The 20,573-nt window shown below is 43.2% G+C and overlaps 1 protein-coding gene across 1 annotated transcript; it reads right to left on the reverse strand.

Annotated features, from left to right (window-relative positions):
- Positions 1–8,315: 8,315 nt before the first annotated feature.
- On the reverse strand, positions 8,316–9,849 carry LOC123103342 (zinc finger protein CO3). Its single transcript, XM_044524895.1, has 2 exons — positions 9,052–9,849; positions 8,316–8,831 (listed from the first exon to the last, which is right to left on the reverse strand). The coding sequence occupies exons 1-2, from the start codon at positions 9,676–9,678 to the stop codon at positions 8,478–8,480; spliced, it is 981 nt and encodes a 326-aa protein (XP_044380830.1). The 5' UTR covers positions 9,679–9,849; the 3' UTR covers positions 8,316–8,477.
- Positions 9,850–20,573: the final 10,724 nt, after the last annotated feature.

Consider the following 20,573-nt stretch of genomic DNA (forward strand, 5'->3'; position numbering starts at 1 on the left):
AGGGCTAGCACCCAAGACACATCAAGAAACACCAAGCCGTGTGCCGGCAACCCCGTCTCCTCTAGTTTATCCTCTGTCATAGTTTTCGTAGTGCTTAGGCGAAGCTCTGCGAAGATTGTTCTTCACCAACACCGTCACCATGCCGTCGTGCTGTCGGAACTCATCTACTACTTCGCCCCTCTTGCTGGATCGAGAAGGCGAGGACGTCACCGAGCCGAACGTGTGCAGAACTCGGAGGTGCCGTGCTTTCGGTGCTTGGATCGGTCGGATCGTGAGGACGTACGACTACATCAACCGCGTTGATATAACGCTTCCGCGAGCGGTCTACGAGGGTACGTAGACAACACTCTCCCCTCTCGTTGCTATGCATCACCATGATCCTGTGTGTGCGTAGGAAAATTTTGAAATTACTACGTTCCCCAACAGTGGCATCCGAGCCTGGTTTTATCGTAGGTGTCATATGCACGAGTAGAACACAAGTGAGTTGTGGGCAATATAAGTCATACTACTTACCAGCATGTCATACTTTGGTTTGGCGGTATTGTCGGATGAAGCGGCCCGGACCGACATTACGCGTACACTTACGCGAGAATGGTTTTACCGTCGTGCTATGCACACAGGTGACTAGCGGGTGTCAGTTTCTCCAACTTTAGTTGAACCGAGTGTGGCTACGCCCGGTCCTTGTGAAGGTTAAAACAGCACCAACTTGACAAACTATCGTTGTGGTTTTGATGCGTAGGTAAGAACGGTTCTTGCTTAGCTCGTATCAGCCACGTAAAACTTGCAACAACAAAGTAGAGGACGCCTAACTTGTTTTTGCAGGGCATGTTGTGATGTGATATGGTCAAGACGTGATGAGATATAAGTTGTTGTATGAGATGATCATGTTTTGTTGAAGTTATCGGCAACTGGCAAAAGCATTATGGTTGTCTCTCTATTGCACAAGATGCAAGCGCCAAATAATTGCTTTACTTTATCGCTATGCGATAGCAATAGTTGCAAGAGCAATTGTTGGCGAGACGACCATGTGATGACACATTGATATAGATCAAGATGATGGAGATCATGGTGTCATGCCGGTGACGATGGAGATCATGATGATGCTTTGGAGATGGAGATCAAAGGCACAAGATGATGATGGCCATATCATGTCACATATTATGATTGCATGTGATGTTTATCTTTTATACATCTTATTTTGCTTAGTTCGGCAGTAGCTTTATAAGATGATCTCTCACTAAATTATCAAGGTAAAAGTGTTCTCCCTGAGTATGCACCGTTGCGAAAGTTCTTCGTGCTGAGACACCACGTGATGATCGGGTGTGATAGGCTCTACGTTCAAATACAACTGGTGCAAAACAGTTGCACACGCGGAATACTCAGGTTAAACTTGACGAGCCTAGCATATAACAGATATGGCCTCGGAACACGGAGACCGAAAGGTCGAGCGTGAATCATATAGTAGATATGATCAACATAGTGATGTTCACCATTGAAACTACTCCATCTCACGTGATGATCGGACATGGTTTAGTTGATATGGATCACGTGATCACTTAGAGGATTAGAGGGATGTCTATCTAAGTGGGAGTTCTTGAGTAATATGATTAATTGAACTTAAATTTATCATGAACTTAGTCCTGGTAGTATTAGCATATCTATGTTGTAGAACAATAGCTTGCGATTTTGCTCCCCGTTTATTTTGATATGTTTCTAGAGAAAACTAAATTGAAAGATGTTAGTAGCGATGATGCGGATTGGATCCATGATCTGAGGTTTATCCTCATTGCTGCACATAATAATTAAGTCTTTGATGCACCGCTAGGTGACAAACCTATTGCAGGAGTAGATGCAGATGTTATGAACATTTGGCTAGCTCAATATGATGACTACTTGATAGTTTAGTGCACCATGCTTAAACGGCTTAGAATCGGGACTTCAAAGACGTTTTGAACGTCATGGACCATATGAGATGTTCCAGGAGTTGAAGTTAATATTTCAAGCAAATACCCGAGTTGAGAGATATGAAGTCTCCAAGAAGTTCTATAGCTAAAAGATGGAGGAGAATAGCTCAAGCAGTGAGCATGTGCTCAGATTGTCTGGGTACTACAATCGCTTGAATCAAGTGGGAGTTAATCTTCCAGATAAAATAGTGATTGACAAAATTCCCTAGTCACCATCACCAAGTTAGTAGAACTTAGTGATGAACTATGATATGCAAGGGATAACAGAAACGATTCCCAAGCTCTTCGTAATGCTGAAATCGACGAAGGTAGAAATCAAGAAAAGAATCAACTGTTGATGGTAGACAAGACCACTAGTTTCAAGAAAAGGGCAAAGGGAAGAAGGGGAACTTCAAGAAGAACGGCAAGCAAGTTGCTGCTCAAGTGAAGAAGCCCAAGTTTGGTCCTAAGCCTAAGACTAAGTGCTTCTACTGCAAAGGGACTGGTCACTGGAACCGTAACTGCCCCAAGTATTTGGCGGATAAGAAGGATGGCAAAGTGAACAAAGGTATATTTGATATACAGATTATTGATGTGTATTTTACTAGTGATCGTAGCAACCCCTCGGTATTTGATACTGGTTCAGTTGCTAAGAGTAGTAACTTGAAACGGGAGTTGCAGAATGAACATAGACTAGTTAAGGGTGAAGTGACGATGTGTGTTGGAAGTGGTTCCAAGATTGATATGATCATCATCGCACACTCCCTATACTTTTGGGATTAGTGTTGAACCTAAATAAGTGTTATTTGGTGTTTGCGTTGAGCATGAATATGATTTGATCATGTTTATTGCAATACGGTTATTCATTTAAGTAAGAGAATAAATTGTTGTTCTGTTTACATGAATAAAACCTTATATGGTTACACACCCAATGAAAATGGTTAGTTGGATCTCGATCGTAGTGATACACATATTCATAATATTGAAACCAAAAGATGCAAAGGTAATAATGATAGTGCAACTTATTTATGGCACTGCCGTTTAGGTCATATTGGTGTAAAGCGCATGAAGAAACTCCATGCTGATGGACTTTTGGAATCACTTGATGCTTGCGAACCATGCCTCATGGGCAAGATGACTAAGACTCCGTTCTCCGGAACAATGGAGCAAACAACTGACTTATTGGAAATAATACATACTGATGTATGCGGTCCGATGAGTGTTAAGGCTCACGGCAAGTATCGTTATTTTCTGATCTTCACAGATGATTTGAGCAGATATGAGTATATCTTCTTGATGAAACACAAGTCTGAAATATTTGAAAAGTTCAAAGAATTTTAGAGTGAAGTGGAGAATCATCGTAACAAGAAAATAAAAGTTTCTACGATATGATCGCAGAGGTAAAATATTTGAGTTACGAGTTTGGCCTTTAGTTAAAACAATGTGAAATAGTTTCACTACTCACGCCACCTGGAACACCACCATGTAATGGTGTGCCTGAATGTCGTAACCGTACTTTATTATATATGGTGCGATCTATGACATCTCTTACCGATTTACCACTATCATTTTGGGGTTATACATTAGAGACAGCTACATTCACATTAAAAAGGGCACCATCTAAATCCGTTGAGACGACACTGTATGAACTGTGGTTTAGCAAGAAACCTAAGCTGTCGTTTCTTAAAGTTTGGAGTTGCAATGCTTATGTGAAAAAGTTTCATCTTGATAAGCTCAAACCCAAGTCGGAGAAGTGTTTCTTCATAGGATACCCAAAGGAGACAGTTGGGTACACCTTCTATCACAGATCCGAAGGCAAGACATTCGTTGCTAAGAATGGATCCTTTCTAGAGAAGGAGTTTCTCTCGAAAGAAGTGAGTGGGAGGAAAGTAGAACTTGATGAGGTAACTGTACCTGCTCCCTTATTGGAAAGTAGTTCATCACAGAAATCTGTTCCTGTGACTACTACACCAATTAGTGAGGAAGCTAATGATGATTATCATGTAACTTCAGATCAAGTTACTACCGAACCTCGTAGGTAAACCAGAGTGAGATCTGCATCAGAGTGGTACAGTAATCCTATTCTGGAGGTCATGTTACTTGACCATGACGAGCCTACGAACTATGAGGAAGCGATGATGAGCCCAGATTCCACGAAATGGCTTAAGGCCATGAAATCTGAGATGAGATCCATGTATGAGAACAAAGTATGGACTTTGATTGACTTGCCCATTGATCGGCGAGCCATTGAGATTAAATGGATCTTCAAGAGGAAGACATACGCTGATACTAGTGTTACTATCTACAAAGCTAGAATTGTCGCAAAAAGGTTTTCGACAAGTTCAAGGTGTTGACTACGATGAGAGTTTCTCACTCGTATCTATGCTTAAGTCTGTCTGAATCATGTTAGCAATTGCCACATTTTATGAAATCTGGCAAATGGATAAACAAAACTGCATTCCCTAATGGATTTATTTAAGAAGAGTTGTATATGATGCAACCAGAAGGTTTTGTCAATCCTAAAGGTGCTAACAAAATATGCAAGCTCCAGCGATCCATCTATGGACTGGTGCAAGCATCTCGGAGTTGGAATATACGCTTTGATAAGTTGATCAAAGCATATAGTTTTATACAGACTTGCGGTGAAGCCTGTATTTACAAGAAAGTGAGTGGGAGCACTACATCATTTCTGATAAGTATATGTGAATGACATATTGTTGATCGGAGATAATGTAGAATTATTCTGCAAAGCATAAAGGAGTGTTTGAAAGGAGTTTTTCAAAGAAAGACCTCGGTGAATCTTCTTACATATTGAGCATCAAGATCTATAGAGATAGATCAAGACGCTTGATAAGTTTTTCAATGAGTACATACCTTGACAAGATTTTGAAGTAGTTCAAAATGGAACAGTCAAAGAAAGAGTTCTTGTCTGTGTTACAAGGTGTGAAACTGAGTAAGACTCAAAGCCCGACCACGGCAGAAGATAGAAAGAGAATGAAAGTCATTCCCTATGCCTTGGCCATAGATTCTATAAAATATGCCATGCTATGTACCAGATCTATTGTATACCCTACACTGATTTTGGCAAGGGAGTACAATAGTGATCTAGGAGTAGATCACTGGACAACCGTCAAAATTATCCTTAGTGAAATAAGGATATGTTTCTCGATTATGGAGGTGACAAAAAGGTTCATCGTAAAGGGTTACGTCGATGCAAATTTTGACACTGATCCAGATGACTCTAAGTCTCAATCTGGATACATATTGAAAGTGGGAGCAATTAGCTAGAGTAGCTCCGTGCAGAGCATTGTTGACATAGAAATTTGCAAAACACATACGGATCTGAATGTTGCAGACCCGTTGACTAAACTTCTCTCACAAGCAAAACATGATCACACCTTACTACTCTTTGGGTGTTAATCACATAGTGATGTGAACTAGATTATTGACTCTAGTAAACCCTTTGGGTGTTGGTCACATGACGATGTGAACTATGGGTGTTAATCACATGGTGATGTGAACTATTGATGTCAAATCACATGGCGATGTGATCTAGATTATTGACTCTAGTGCAAGTGGGAGACTGAAGGAAATATGCCCTAGAGGCAATAATAAAGTTATTATTTATTTCCTTATTTCATGATAAATGTTTATTATTCATGCTAGAATTGTATTAACCGGAAACATAATACATGTGTGAATACATAGACAAACAGAATGTCACTAGTATGCCTCTACTTGACTAGCTCGTTGATCAAAGATGGTTAAGTTTCCTAATCATAGACATGAGTTGTCATTTGATTAACGGGATCACATCATTAGGAGAATGATGTGATTGACTTGACCTATTCCGTTAGCTTAGCACTTGATCGTTTAGTTTGTTGCTATTGCTTTCTTCATGACTTATACATGTTCCTATGACTATGAGATTATGCAACTCCCGTTTATCGGAGGAACACTTTGTGTGCCACCAAATGTCACAACGTAACTGGGTGATTATAAAGGTGCTCTACAGGTGTCTCCAAAGGTACTTGTTGGGTTGGCGTATTTCGAGATTAGGATTTGTCACTCCGATTGTCGGAGAGGTATCTCTGGGCCCACTCGATAATACACATCACTGTAAGCCTTGCAAGCATTGCAACTAATGAGTTAGTTGCGGGATTATGTATTACGGAACGAGTAAAGAGACTTGCCAGTAACGAGATTGAACTAGGTATTGAGATACCGACGATCAAATCTCGGGCAAGTAACATACCGATGACAAAGGGAACAACGTATGTTGTTATGCGGTCTGACCGATAAAGATCTTCGTAGAATATGTAGGAGCCAATATGGGCATCCAGGTCCCGCTATTGGTTATTGACCAGAGAGGTGTCTCGGTCATGTCTACATAGTTCTCGAACCCGTAGGGTCCGCACGCTTAACGTTCGTTGACGATATAGTACTATGAGTTATGTATGTTGGTGACCGAATATTGTTCGGAGTCCGGGATGAGATCACGGACATGACGAGGAACTCCGGAATGGTCCGGAGATAAAGTTTGATATATGGGATAATAGTGTTTGGTCACCGGAAGGGTTCCGGAATTCACCGGAAGGGGTTCCGGATGTTTCCCGAAATGTTTGGGTACGAGAACACTTTATTTGGGCCAAAGGGGAAAGCCCACAAGATTTTTGGAAAGCGCAAAAGGAAGTTTTGCGGAGTCCAGGGGCCAGACGCCAGGGTCCCTGGTGTCTGGGTCCAGACGCCGGGAACCCTGGCGTCTGGCCCTGGAGTCCGAGAAGGACTCTTGCCTTTCGGGTGAAACCGACTTTGTGGAGGATTTTACTCCAAGTTTCGATCTCAAGGCTCAACATATAAATAGAGGGGTAGGGCTAGCACCCAAGACACATCAAGAAACACCAAGCCGTGTGCCGGCAACCCCGTCTCCTCTAGTTTATCCTCCGTCATAGTTTTCGTAGTGCTTAGGCGAAGCCCTGCGAAGATTGTTCTTCACCAACACCGTCACCACGCCGTCGTGCTACCGGAACTCATCTACTACTTTGCCCCTCTTGCTGGATCGAGAAGGCGAGGACGTCACCGAGCCGAACGTGTGCAGAACTCGGAGGTGTCGTGTTTTCGGTGCTTGGATCGGTCGGATCGTGAATACGTACGACTACATCAGTCGCATTGATATAACGCTTCCGCGAGTGGTCTACGAGGATACGTAGACAACACTCTCCCTTCTCGTTGCTATGCATCACCATGATCCTGTGTGTGCGTAGGAAATTTTTGAAATTACTACGTTTCCCAACATGCATCACCATGATCTTGCGTGTGCGTAGGAATTTTTTTGAAATTACTATGTTCCCCAACGGTTGTTAGTGACGGCAACCGTCACACGAAAAAAAAAACCACAGCCACATGAGCATGTACTCAACCCATATGTCTGAATTGATGACCTGTCAAACCTGACGCATTAGTTGTTAGTGATGGATTATCGTCACCGAAAACGGTATTAGTTGACAAGTCGGCCACTCAAAGGTGATAGTCTTGGCTGTCACCGAAAATGGACTTCCGTGACAAAACTCGAACCGTCAAAATTTAATTATTTCACCGCCACCGTCTCCTATGATCTTAGGTGACAGAAAAAGTTGTACCATCAAAATTTTATTTTGCTCTTCAGTGGTGGTGGGGCGACGTACGAAAACCGCAATTTCCAGTGAAAAATTCAGTTTTGCCTGACACAAGTGAACCGCCGCTAAAAGTCCTCCATTTTGTAGTGTCTCCTCCAGGACCACCTCTGCATCCTTGAAGAAATCCCTTGAGGCGCTCGTCGATGGTGTCGCCACTCGCCAGCACATCCTGCATCGGGAGCTTGGTCTTGTCACCGTCACCGCCCGCCTAAAAAATGTGTAAATGGGGAATGGAGAAGTAAAGAGGGGGGGGGGGTGAATGCAGCCGAATAGGAATAGAGGCGAGAACGGCGAGGAGTAATTGGGATTGTGTTCGCTCTGAAGCCCGGTTTCAGCGAACAGAGCTGATGTGGCGGCGGACCTGCTTCAAGATCCGTGCGCCTCATCCGGCCCATCGCCACTCACCAGCACACCCTGCATCGGTGAGCTCGGTCTTGTCACCGTCACTGCCCGCCTCGAAAATGTGTAAATAGGGAATGGAGAAGAGGGGGATGAATGCGGCCGAATAGGAATAGAGGCGAGTATGGCGAGGGGTAATTGGGACTGTGTTCGCTCTGAAGCCAAGTTTCAGCGAACAGAGCTGATGTGGCGACGGGCCTGCTTCAAGATCCGTGCGCCTCATCCAATGACAACTAAAGCGTTCGCGCGAATTTGCTTGTTATCTGACGTCAGTTCATTAGCCTTTTATAGGTAGAAGAGAAGAAAGATCTATCCGGCATCTTTCCATATATTTACAGGTGAAGCTTTGACGCCTCCAATAAATTTCTGAATATTTGGCAGATTAAGGAGAGCCAACCAACATGTAGGCGTCGATCGACCATGGAAGGAGGAACGCTCATGGTCTCTCCACCGAGCCGGCCTAGAAAGTGGGCACAACGCCGCAGCTGGAGTCGGACAGTGCGGCTGCGGAGAAGTACTGGTCCACCTCGAGGTCGGCGTCGGCGCGCTTGGCGAACCGCCCCTTGATCCGTGGCCTGGTCTCGGCGTAGGCCTTCCGCGACGCGTACCTGATGGTCTTCTCGAACCGCCTCATCTTCCTCTTCTCCCTGTACCGGTGCACCCTGGCCTCCCTGTCCATGGCCATGCCCATGAACTGCGGCGACATGTGCGCCGCCGCTGAGAAGAGGTCGACGCTGCTCTCGCTGCTCCTCATGTACGAGCTGGTCACATCCTGAACGGTGCTACTGTTGTCCGGTGATGATGACATTGAAAGCTGGAAATAATAAGATGAGAGACAAGTAGGATAAGATGGACATGCATGGAGATTTCCATGGTTACGTACTGTGGCATTAGAAGGGAATTGAGATCAAGGTTTTGCATATCTAGAAATTATTAACAGCTGTGTGGAGATCTTATAGGCTTGTAGCTAGGAGCCGAGGACCAACAGTTGCTAGATAGAGATCAAGTCCATAGAATTCATGCAAGTAACTCACGCTGCGTTGGAATGTTGCGCCAAATCCGTACCCATGGTTAGAATTTTGTGCATCGTACGACATCTCCGCCGTGAAGCCCTGCCGCTCATGCAGCTGCGCCACCGGCTCGCCGGGCACGACGAGCTCGTGGCTGCCCTCGTGGCTCTCGACACCGTGGCCGCGGTACTCCTTGCTCGACGCGTCCTTCTCGCCTGCTCGTCCGAGGTCAAGGAAGTCAGCGACGAGCGCGTCGCCGAAAGCCGGCGCGTCACCCTCCGAGCCCCGGAGCGGGTCGAGCAGCAGCCACGACGTCGCCTCCTCCTCCTCCTCCTCCTCTCCCTCGCCGTCGTCGTAGTAGGACCTCCGGCCCTCGCGGATGGGCCAGGAGGAGTTGACGCCGCCGGGGCGGACGACGAAGGGCCCTCCGGCAGGCGAGGCCGGGGCCACGGCGCCCATCGGAACGCGGCGGTGGCGGCTGGCCAGCGTGTTGGCCGAGTGCACGTCCGCGTCGCACGCGGCGCAGAGCGCCGCCGAGTCGGCGCGGCAGTAGAACGCGCACGGCGCCGACCGGCACGAGTCGCAGCGCTGCTGCAGCATGCCGCCGCCTCCGCGTAGCTGGCCACGGAGCTCCGGCTCGGCCTTGATCATCGCCGCCCGCGAGGTCGATCGGTTCAGTTCACCCAGCGCCCAGGCGGGCTATATATACGCTTATCCCGTATCCCACTCACCTCCGTCGGCTCTGTCACGCGCAGCAAACAAGCTGGAGCGCAGGGTGCAGCGTCCGGCCTTGTGTTTTGATCTGGCTGGGTTTTCGTCTTGTGGACGAGAGTTAGACAAGTCTGCATGGGGGGACGTCGGCGGGAGAATCCCGGTGGCGACACGTTCGCGGGGTTCGAACGGCTGAGAGAGCCTGGTCCCTTATCTTGTGGCCTGGCGCGCTCACAGTGGGACCGGCTAGAGGGCTTGGTGGGCCCCATAGGATAACGGGTTGCTGCTCCTGGCCAATGCTGCCTTGCACTTTCGACACGTCTCTATGCCCGGTCTCCCATGGCGGACTAGTCAAATCTTATCTGCAAGTTCCGATTGTCAAGGCTGTTGTGCAAGCAATGCCATGTCAGTCTTTGTAAGTTGCGTTCTAAAGAAAAGTCTTTATAAATCCCAAATAATAACACCTTTACACATCGTCCACATGCTTTGATCCACCTTAATTATGTTTTACATGAATTCTAAATGAATCTCAGTGCCACGTAGGCATAGCGCTTGCGTAGGCGTCAGAGCGCTCGCCCACAAGACCCCAGCGCGCGGTTGCCAGCTGCGCCGTGTGGGCGAACCATTTCCCGCTCACACAGTCACCAACCAGTCCACGCGTATGTGGGTGAACTGCTCTTCGCCCACACGACGTTCGTATGGTGATAGATGGCAACTGCAGTTGCGCATACGCGGCAACTAGGTAAACACACATGACAACTATGATTCGTTGGTAAATGGCAACTACAATTGCGTGTACGTGGCAACCAGGTAAACACACATGGCAACTAGGTAAGCACATATGGCAACTATGGTTTGAGTGCACGTGGCAACTACCCATAAATTAGACATGACAACTATAGTTAACCAAAACAGTTTGCCTAATTCACATCCAGATGTTTTCTAAGGATGTCACATCTAAGCTCTCACAAATACAGAGCAACAAGGAACAAAAAAAAGCTGGGACAAAAAAAATTAGACCACAAACATAGTAGACATCAGGTTAGAAAGACCTAACCAAAACAGAGAGAGTTGCCATACTTTTACAACTAAATTTGCCATCCCGGATTGACAACTAAAGCGTCATCCCGCGAGTAACTAACGTAGCTGCAGCAGAACGTGTGGGCATTTTTGCTTCGTGCCACACGCGTGGGATGAGAAGAGCAATACTTGTTGGGCTTGTGGCACGAAGTAGCTGCGCCCACATATGTGGGCAGTTCAAATGTTCGCCCACACATAGCCCGTGTGGGTTGCTGCTACCTCTTGAGCACTGCGTTGGTTTTCCCTTAAAGAGAAAAGGGTGATGTAGTAAAGCAGCGTAAGTATTTTCCTTAGTTTTTGAGAACCAAGGTATCAATCCAGTAGGAGGCCACGCACGAGTCCCTCGCATCTACACAAACAAATAAAATCCTCGCAACCAACGCAATAAAGAGGTTATCAATCCCTTCATGGTCACTTACGAAAGTGAGATCTGATAGATATGATAAGATAATATTTTTGGTATTTTGTTGATAAAGATGCAAAGTAAATAAAGCAAAATAAAAACCCAGTAAGAAATAGCTTGTTGACGGGAAATTAATATGATGGAAAATAGACCCGGGGGCCATAGGTTTCACTAGTGGCTTCTCTCGAGAGCATAAGTATTACGGTGGGTAAACAAATTACTGTTGAGCAATTGACAGAATTGAGCATAGTTATGAGAATATCTAGGTATGATCATGTATATAGGCATCACGTTCGAGACAAGTAGACCGACTCATGCCTGCATCTACTACTATTACTCCACACATCGACCACTATCCAGTATGCATCTAGAGTATTAAGTTCAAAAGAACAAAGTAACGCTTTAAGTAAGATGACATGATGTAGAGGGATAAACTCATGCAATATGATGTAAACCCCATCTTGTCATCCTCGATGGCAACAATACAATGCGTGCCTTGCTGCCCCTACTGTCACTGGGAAAGGACACCGCAAGATTGGACCCAAAGCTAAGCACTTCTCCCATTGCAAGAAAGATCAATCTAGTAGGCCAAACTAAACTGATAATTCGAAGAGACTTGCAAAGATAACCAATCATACATAAAAGAATTCAGAGAAGATTCAAATATTGCTCATAGATAAACTTGATCATAAACCCACAATTCATCGATCTCAACAAACACACCGCAAAAGAGGATTACATCGAATAGATATCGACAAAAGAGGGGGAGAACATTGTATTGAGATCCAAAAAGAGAGAAGAAGCCATCTAGCTAATAACTATGGACCCGAAGGTCTGAAGTAAACTACTCACACATCATCGGAAAGGCTATGGTGTTGATGTAGAAGCCCTCCGTGATCGATGCCCCCTCAGGCAGAGCTCCGGAAAAGGCCCCAAGATGGGATCTCACGGGTACAGAAGGTTGCGGTGGTGGAATTAGGGTTTTGGCTCCGTATCTGGTAGTTTGGGGGTACGTAGGTATATATAGGAGGAAGAAGTACGTCGGTGGAGTAACGTGGGCCCCACGAGGGTGGAGGGCACGCCCCCTTACCTCGTGCCTTCCTGGTTGCTTTCTTGACGTAGGGTCCAAGTCCTATGGATCACGTTTGTTCCAAAAATCACGTTCCCGAAGGTTTCATTCCGTTTGGACTCCGTTTGATATTCTTTTTCTGCGAAGCAAAAAACAGCAATTCTGGGCTGGGCCTCCGGTTAATAGGTTAGTCCCAAAAATAATATAAAAGTGTATAATAAAGTTCAATAATGTCCAAAACAGAATATAATATAGCATGGAACAATCAAAAATTATAGATACGTTGGAGACGTATCAAGCATCCCCAAGCTTAATTCATGCTCGTCCTCGAGTAGGTAAATGATAAAAACAGAATTTTTTATGTGGAATGCTACTTGGCATAATTTCAATAATTCTCTTAATTGTGGTATGAATATTCAGATCCGAAAGATTTAAGACAAAAGTTTAATATTGACATAAACATAATAATACTTCAAGCATACTAACTAAGCAATTATGTCTTCTCAAAATAACATGGCCAAAAAAGTTATCCCTACAAAATCATATAGTCTGGCTATGCTCTATCTTCACCACACAAAGTATTTAAATCATGCAGAACCCGAATGACAAGCCAAGCAATTGTTTCATACTTTTGGTGTTCTCAAACTTTTTCAATCTTCACGCAACACATGAACGTGAGACATGGACATAGCACTATATGTGGAATAGAATGGTGGTTGTGGAGAATACAAAAAAGGAGAAGATAGTCTCACATCAACTAGGCGTATCAACGGGCTATGGAGATGCCCATTAATAGATATCAATGTGAGTGAGTAGGGATTGTCATGCAACAGATACACTAGAGCTATAAGTGTATGAAAGCTCAACAAAAGGAACTAAGTGGGTGTGCATCCAACTCGCTTGATCACGAAGACCTAGGGCATTTTTAGGAAGCCCGTTATTGAAATATACAAGCCAAGTTCTATAATGAAAAATTCCCACTAGTATATGAAAGTGATATCATAGGAGACTCTCTATCATGAAGATCATGTTGCTACTTTAAAGCACAAGTGTGGTAAAAGGATAGTAGCATTGTCCCTTCTCTCTTTTTCTCTCATTTTTTTATTTGGGTCTTTTCTCTTTTTTATGGCCTCTTTTTTTAGTCCAGAGTCTCATCCCGACTTGTGGGGGAATCATAGTCTCCATGATCATTTCCTCACTTGGGACAATGCTCTAAAAATGATGATCATCACACTTTTATTTACTTACAACTCAACAATTACAACTCAATACTTAGAAAAAAAATATGACTCTATGTGAGTGCCTCCGGCGGTGTACCGGGATATGCAATGAATCAAGAGTGACATGTATGAAAGAATTATGAACGGTGGCTTTGCCACAAATACAATGTCAACTACATGATCATGCAAAGCAATATGACAATGATGGAGCGTGTCATAATAAACGGAATGGTGGTAAGTTGCACGGCAATATATCTCAGAATGGCTATGAAAATGCCATGATAGGTAGGTATGGTGGCTGTTTTGAAGAAGGTATATGGTGGGTGTATGATACCGGCGAAAAATGCGCGGTATTAGAGAGGCTAGCAATGATGGAAGGAAGAAAGTGCGTATAATCCATGGACTCAACATTAGTTATAAAGAACTCATATACTTATTATAAAAATCTATTAGTTATCAAAGCAAAGTATTACGCGCATGCTCGGGGGATAGATTGGTAGGAAAAGACCACCGCTCGTCCCCGACCGCCACTCATAAGGAAGACAATCAATAAATAAATCACGCCCCGACTTCATCACATAACGGTTCACCATACGTGCATGCTACGGGAATCACAAACTTTAACACAAGTATTTCTCAAATTCAAAACTACTCAACTAGCATACTCTAATATCACGATCTCCATGTCTCAAAACAATTATCAAGTATCAAACTTCTCATAGTATTCAACACACTCATGAGAATTTTTTTACTAATCTTGAATGCCTATCATAATGAAAGCAAATTACCACGCTGTTTTGTAGGACTCTCAAAATAATCTATGTGAAGTATGAGAGAACAGTTGTTTCTATAAAACAAATCCACCACCGTGCTCTGAAAAATATAAGTGAAGCACTAGAGCAAAAACTATATAGCTCAAAAGATATAAGTGAAGCACATAGAGTATTCTAATAATTTTCAAATCATGTGAGTCTCTCTCAAAAGGTGTGTATAGCAAGGATGATTGTAGTAAACTAAAAAGCAAAGATACAAATAATACAAGACGCTCCAAGCAAAACACATATCATGTGGTGAATAAAAATATAGCTCCAAGTAAAGTTACCGATGGAAGTAGACGAAAGAGGGGATGCCTTCCGGAGCATCCCCAAGCTTTGGCTTTTAGGTGTCCTTAGATTATCTTGGGGTGCCATGGTCATCCCCAAGCTTAGGCTCTTGCCACTCCTTGTTCCATAATACATCAAATCTTTTACACAAAACTTAAAAACTTCACAACACAAAACTTAAAATAGAAAATCTCGTGAGCTCCGTTAGCGAAAGAAGACAAAACACCACTTCAAGGTACTGTAATTAACTCATTATTTATTTATATTGGTGTTAAACCTACTGTATTCCAACTTTTCTATGGTTTATAAACTATTTTACTAGCCATAGATTCATCAAAATAAGCAAACAACACACGAAAAATAGAATCTGTCAAAAACAGAATAGTCTGTAGTAATCTGTAGCTAACGCAAACTTCTGGAACCCAAAAAATTCTAAAATAAATTTCTGGACGTGAGAAATTTATGCATTAATCATCTGCAAAAAGAATTAACTAAATATCACTTTCCAAATAAAAATTCCAGCAATTCTTGTGAGCGCTAAAGTTTCTATTTTTTACAGCAAGATCAAAAAGACTGTCCCCAAGTCTTCCCAACGGTTCTACTTGGCACAAACACTAATTAAACACACAAAACACAACCAAAACAGAGGTTAGATAAATTATTTATTACTAAACAGGAGCAAAAATCAAGGAATAAAAATAAAATTGGGTTGCCTCCCAACAAGCGTTATCGTTTAACGCCCCTAGCTAGGCATAAAAGCGAAGATAGATCTAGGTATTGCCATCTTTGGTAGGCAATCCATAGGTGGCTCTCATAATAGATTCATATGGTAATTTAATTTTCTTTCTAGGGAAGTGTTCCATACCTTTCCTTAACGGAAATTGGAATCTAATATTCCCTTCCTTCATATCAATAATTGCACCAATCGTTCTAAGGAAAGGTCTATCAAGAATAATAGGACATGAAGGATTGCAATCTATATCAAGGACAATAAAATCTACGGGCACATAATTCCTATTTGCAACAATAAGAACATCATTAATTCTTCCCATAGGTTTCTTAATAGTGGAATCCGCAAGGTGCAAGTTTAAAGAGCAATCATCAAAATCACGGAAACCTAGCAAATCACACAAAGTCTTTGGAATCATTGAAACACTAGCACACAAATCACACAAAGCATAGCATTCATGATCTTTAATTTTAATTTTAATAGTAGGTTCCCACTCATCATAAAGTTTTCTAGGGATAGAAACTTCCAACTCAAGTTTTTCTTCATAAGATTGCATCAAAGCATCAACGATATGTTTAGTAAAAGCTTTATTTTGACTATAAGCATGAGGAGAATTTAGCACGGATTGCAACAAGGAAATACAATATGTCAAAGAGAAATTATCATAATTAAATTCCTTGAAATCCAAAATAGTGCGTTCATTAATATTTAAAGTTTTGATCTCTTCAGTCCCACTTTTACCAATTTTAGCATCAAGATCTAAATACTTCGAATTTTTGGAACGCCTTCTGGGTAAAGGTCGATCATATTCAGTCCCATCATTATCAAGATTCATATTGCAAAACAAAGATTTAATAGGGGACACATCAATAACTTTTAGATCTTCATCTTTATTTTCAGCGAAACTAGAAGAACACGCTTTCACAAAACAATCTTTCTTAGCACGCATCCTAGCGTTTCTTTCTTTGCACTCATCAGTGGAAATTCTCATGGCTTTGAGAGACTCATTGATATCATGCTTAGGTGGAATAGATCTAAGTTTCAAAGAATCAACATCAAGAGAAATTCTATCAACGTTCCTAGCCAATTCATCAACATTAAGCAGTTTTTCTTCAAGCAAAGCATTGAAATTATTTTGCGAATTCATAAACTCCTTAACACTAGTCTCAAATTCAGAGGCATCTTATTAAAATTTCCATAAGAATTGTTGTAGGATTACCATAATTATTAGAGGAATTACTAGGATACGGCCTAGGATTAAAATTACCTCTATACGCGTTATTACCAAAAATGTTCCTACCAACAAAATTCACATCCATAGATTCATTATTATTCTCAATCAAAGTAGACAAAGGCATATCAATAGGATCAGAAGAAACACTTTTATTAGCAAATAATTTCATGAGTTCATCCATCTTTCCACTCAAAACATTATTTTTTTCTATCGCATGCACTTCCTTATTAGTAGATCTTTCAGTGTGCCATTGAGAATAATTAACCATAATATTATCTAGGAGTTTAATAGCTTCTCCTAAAGTGATTTCCATAAAAGTGCCTCCCGTGGCCGAATCTAAAAGATTTCTAGAAGCAAAATTCAATCCGGCATAAAAGTTTTGTATAATCATCCAAAGATTCAAACCATGTGTAGGGCAATTACGTATCATTAATTTCATCCTCTCCCAAGATTGTGCAACATGTTCATGATCAAGTTGCTTAAAATTCATGATATCGTTTCTAAGAGAGATGATCTTAGCGGGAGGAAAATACTTAGAGATAAAAGCATATTTGCACTTATTCCATGAATCAATACTATTTTTAGGCAAAGACGAAAACCAAGCTTTAGCACGATCTCTAAGCGAAAACGGGAATAGCTTCAATTTAACAATACCATTATCCACATCTTTCTTATTTTTCATATCACACAAATCAACAAAGTTGTTTAGATGGGTAGCGGCATTTTCACTAGGAAGGCCAGAAAACGGATCTTTCATGACAAGATTCAGCAAAGCAACATTAATTTCACAAGATTCAGCATCAGTAAGAGGAGCAATCGGAGTGCTAATAAAATCATTATTGTTGGTATTAGTAAAGTCACACGATTTGGTATTATCTTGAGCCATCGTGACAGGCAAGCAATCCAACACACAAGCAAACAAGAAACGGGCAAAAAGAGGCAAATAGGGAAAGAGAAGGAGGACAGAGAGAGAGAGGGCAAATAAAACAGCAAGGGTGAAGTGGGAAGAGGAAAACGAGAGGCAAATGACAAATAATGTAATGCAGGAGATAAGGGTTTATGATGGGTACTTGGTGTCTTGACTTTTGCGTAGACTCCCCGGCAACGGCGCCAGAAATCCTTCTTGCTACCTCTTGAGCACTGCGTTGGTTTCCCCTTGAAGAGGAAAGGGTGATGCAGTAAACCAGCGTAAGTATTTCCCTCAGTTTTTGAGAACCAAGGTATCAATCCAGTAGGAGGCCACACACGAGTCCCTCGCACCTACACAAACAAATAAAATCCTCGCAACCAACACAATAAAGGGGTTGTCAATCCCTTCATAGTCACTTACGAAAGTGAGATCTGATAGATATGGTAAGATAATATTTTTGGTATTTTTATGATAAAGATGCATGGTAAATAAAGCAGAATAAAAACGGCATAAGAAATAGCTTGTTGATGGGAGATTAATATGATGGAAAATAGACCCGGTGGCCATAGGTTTCACTAGTGGCTTCTCTCGAGAGCATAAGTATTACGGTGGGTAAACAAATTGTTGTTGAGCAATTGGCAAAATTGAGCATAGTTATGAGAATATCTAGGTATGATCATGTATATAGGCATCACGACCAAGACAAGTAGACCGACTCCTACCTGCATCTACTACTATTACTCCACACATCGACTGCTATCCAGCATGCATCTAGAGTATTAAGTTCAAAAGAACAGAGTAACGCTTTAAGTAAGATGACATGATGTAGAGGGATAAACTCATGCAATATGATATAAACCCCATCTTGTTATCCTCGATGGCAACAATACAATATGTGCCTTGTTGCCCCTACTGTCACTGGGAAAGGACACCGCAAGATTGAACCCAAAGCTAAGCACTTCTCCCATTGCAAGAAAGATCAATCTAGTAGGCCAAACCAAACTGATAATTCGAAGTGACTTGCAAAGATAACCAATCATACATAAAATAATTCAGAGAAGATTCAAATATTGCTCATAGATAAACTTGATCATAAACCCACAATTCATCGGTCTCAACAAACACGTCGCAAAAGAGGATTACATCGAATAGATCTACACAAGAGAGGGGGGAACATTGTATTGAGATCCAAAAAGAGAGAAGAAGCCATCTAGCTAATAACTATGGACCCGAAGGTCTGAAGTACACTACTCACACATCATCGGAGAGGCTATGGTGTTGATGTAGAAGCCCTCCATGATTGATGCCCCCTCCAGCGGAGCTCCGGAAAAGGCCCCAAGATGGGATCTCACGGGTATAGAAGGTTGCGGCAGTGGAATTAGGGTTTTGGCTCTGTATCTGATAGTTTGGGGGTACGTAGGTATATATAGGAGGAAGAAGTACGTCGGTGGAGCAACATGGTCCCCACGAGGGTGGAGGGTGCGCCTGGGGGGTAGGCGCGCCCCCCTACCTCGTGCCTTCCTGGTTGCTTTCTTGATGTAGGGTCCAAGTCCTCTGGATCACGTTGTTTCCAAAAATCACGTTCGCGAAGGTTTCATTCAGTTTGGACTCCGTTTGATATTCTTTTTCTGCGAAACTCTGAAATAGGCAAAAAAACAGCAATTCTGGGCTGGGCCTCCGGTTAATAGGTTAGTCCCAAAATAATAAAAATTTGTATAATAAATCCCAATAATGTCCAAAACAGAATATAATATAGCATGTTATAGATACGTTGGAGACGTATCAGTTGCCTTTTACTTGCACCACACACGGTGTGTGGGCGGATGTCTAGTATGCCACCGTGTGGGCGTTATCAGCGTCCTTATAAATTGCCAAAAGAATATGCAATGCAATTATAGATCAAATGTCAGGATTTTGGTTGGGTGATGATGAAGAGAAGAATAAAATGGTTTGTGTATTCGAAGATGAGCATTCGGAAGAAGGAATTGGGCACCGATTTAGGGACGTTCATGGTTTTTTTTGAAAAAGGCTTCTGCTCCGTTTTATAGATAAAGCAATGATCAACTTACAACTCGAGACAACTCACCACACACACCCGAAGCGAGATACATAGGTGCCAGAGAACAACTACACCCCCACCAACTCCACAAAGACAAAGGATGAACAATAAACCACATTGTGGAGTCAATGGAGCCCTCAACCAAGCCAACAACAAGAGGCGGAGTTGATACCCAATGAACCAATAGTGCCAAAGCGGTGTATCCGGGAGGATTACGACACTGGAGTGCCACCACTATCCGATCCAAAGGATCAAGATTTTCACCCGAAGCACGACGAAGGGCAAGAAGCAGCCACGACAGAGACTCCGCGAAGTTGACAACGTCCATGGATGCCGCCTCCGATGATCTGGCCAATGCGGGGGGTGTTTGCCCCAGCAAGAAAGCTTCACCTCCGCCCACGATGCACCAAGACATGACATCTGTCGTCGCACCAGCACAGATGTCAACCCCCAGCCACCACGCCGCCCCACAGCCGTAGTAGCTAGGGAGCACCTGAATCATGAGTTCCGCCATCGAACACTACAGTTCCCACTAGCAGGGCCGCCGCCCTGGAACCAAGCATCCTATATCCCCATCCATGGTCACAGGAGAAGCAACAGATAGGGCCCCTACCGCTAGAGAGCCGCCAGCAGCCGGCTTGGCCAAATCAAACAGGGACCGAGAGCAACTAGGTCGGGGGAGAGGTGAAAATGCGGGGGCGGACTGTTGGGGAACGTAGTAATTTCAAAAAAATTCCTACGCACACGTAGGATCATGGTGATGCATAGCAACGAGAGGGGAGAGTGTTGTCTATGTACCCTCGTAGACCGTAAGCGAAAGCGTTTATCAACACGGTTGATGTAGTCGTACACCTTCACCATCCGTCCTGATCAAGTACCGAACGTACGGCACCTCCGCATTCAGCACACATTCAGCTCGATGACGTCCTTCCCTTCTCGATCCAAAAAGAGGGGCGAAGTAGAAGATGAGTTCTGGCAGCACGACGGCGTGGTGACGGTGTTGGTGAAGAACAATCTCCGCAGGGCT

This window comes from Triticum aestivum, chromosome 5A, assembly GCF_018294505.1.
Source record: "Triticum aestivum cultivar Chinese Spring chromosome 5A, IWGSC CS RefSeq v2.1, whole genome shotgun sequence".
Taxonomy (NCBI): domain Eukaryota; kingdom Viridiplantae; phylum Streptophyta; class Magnoliopsida; order Poales; family Poaceae; genus Triticum; species Triticum aestivum.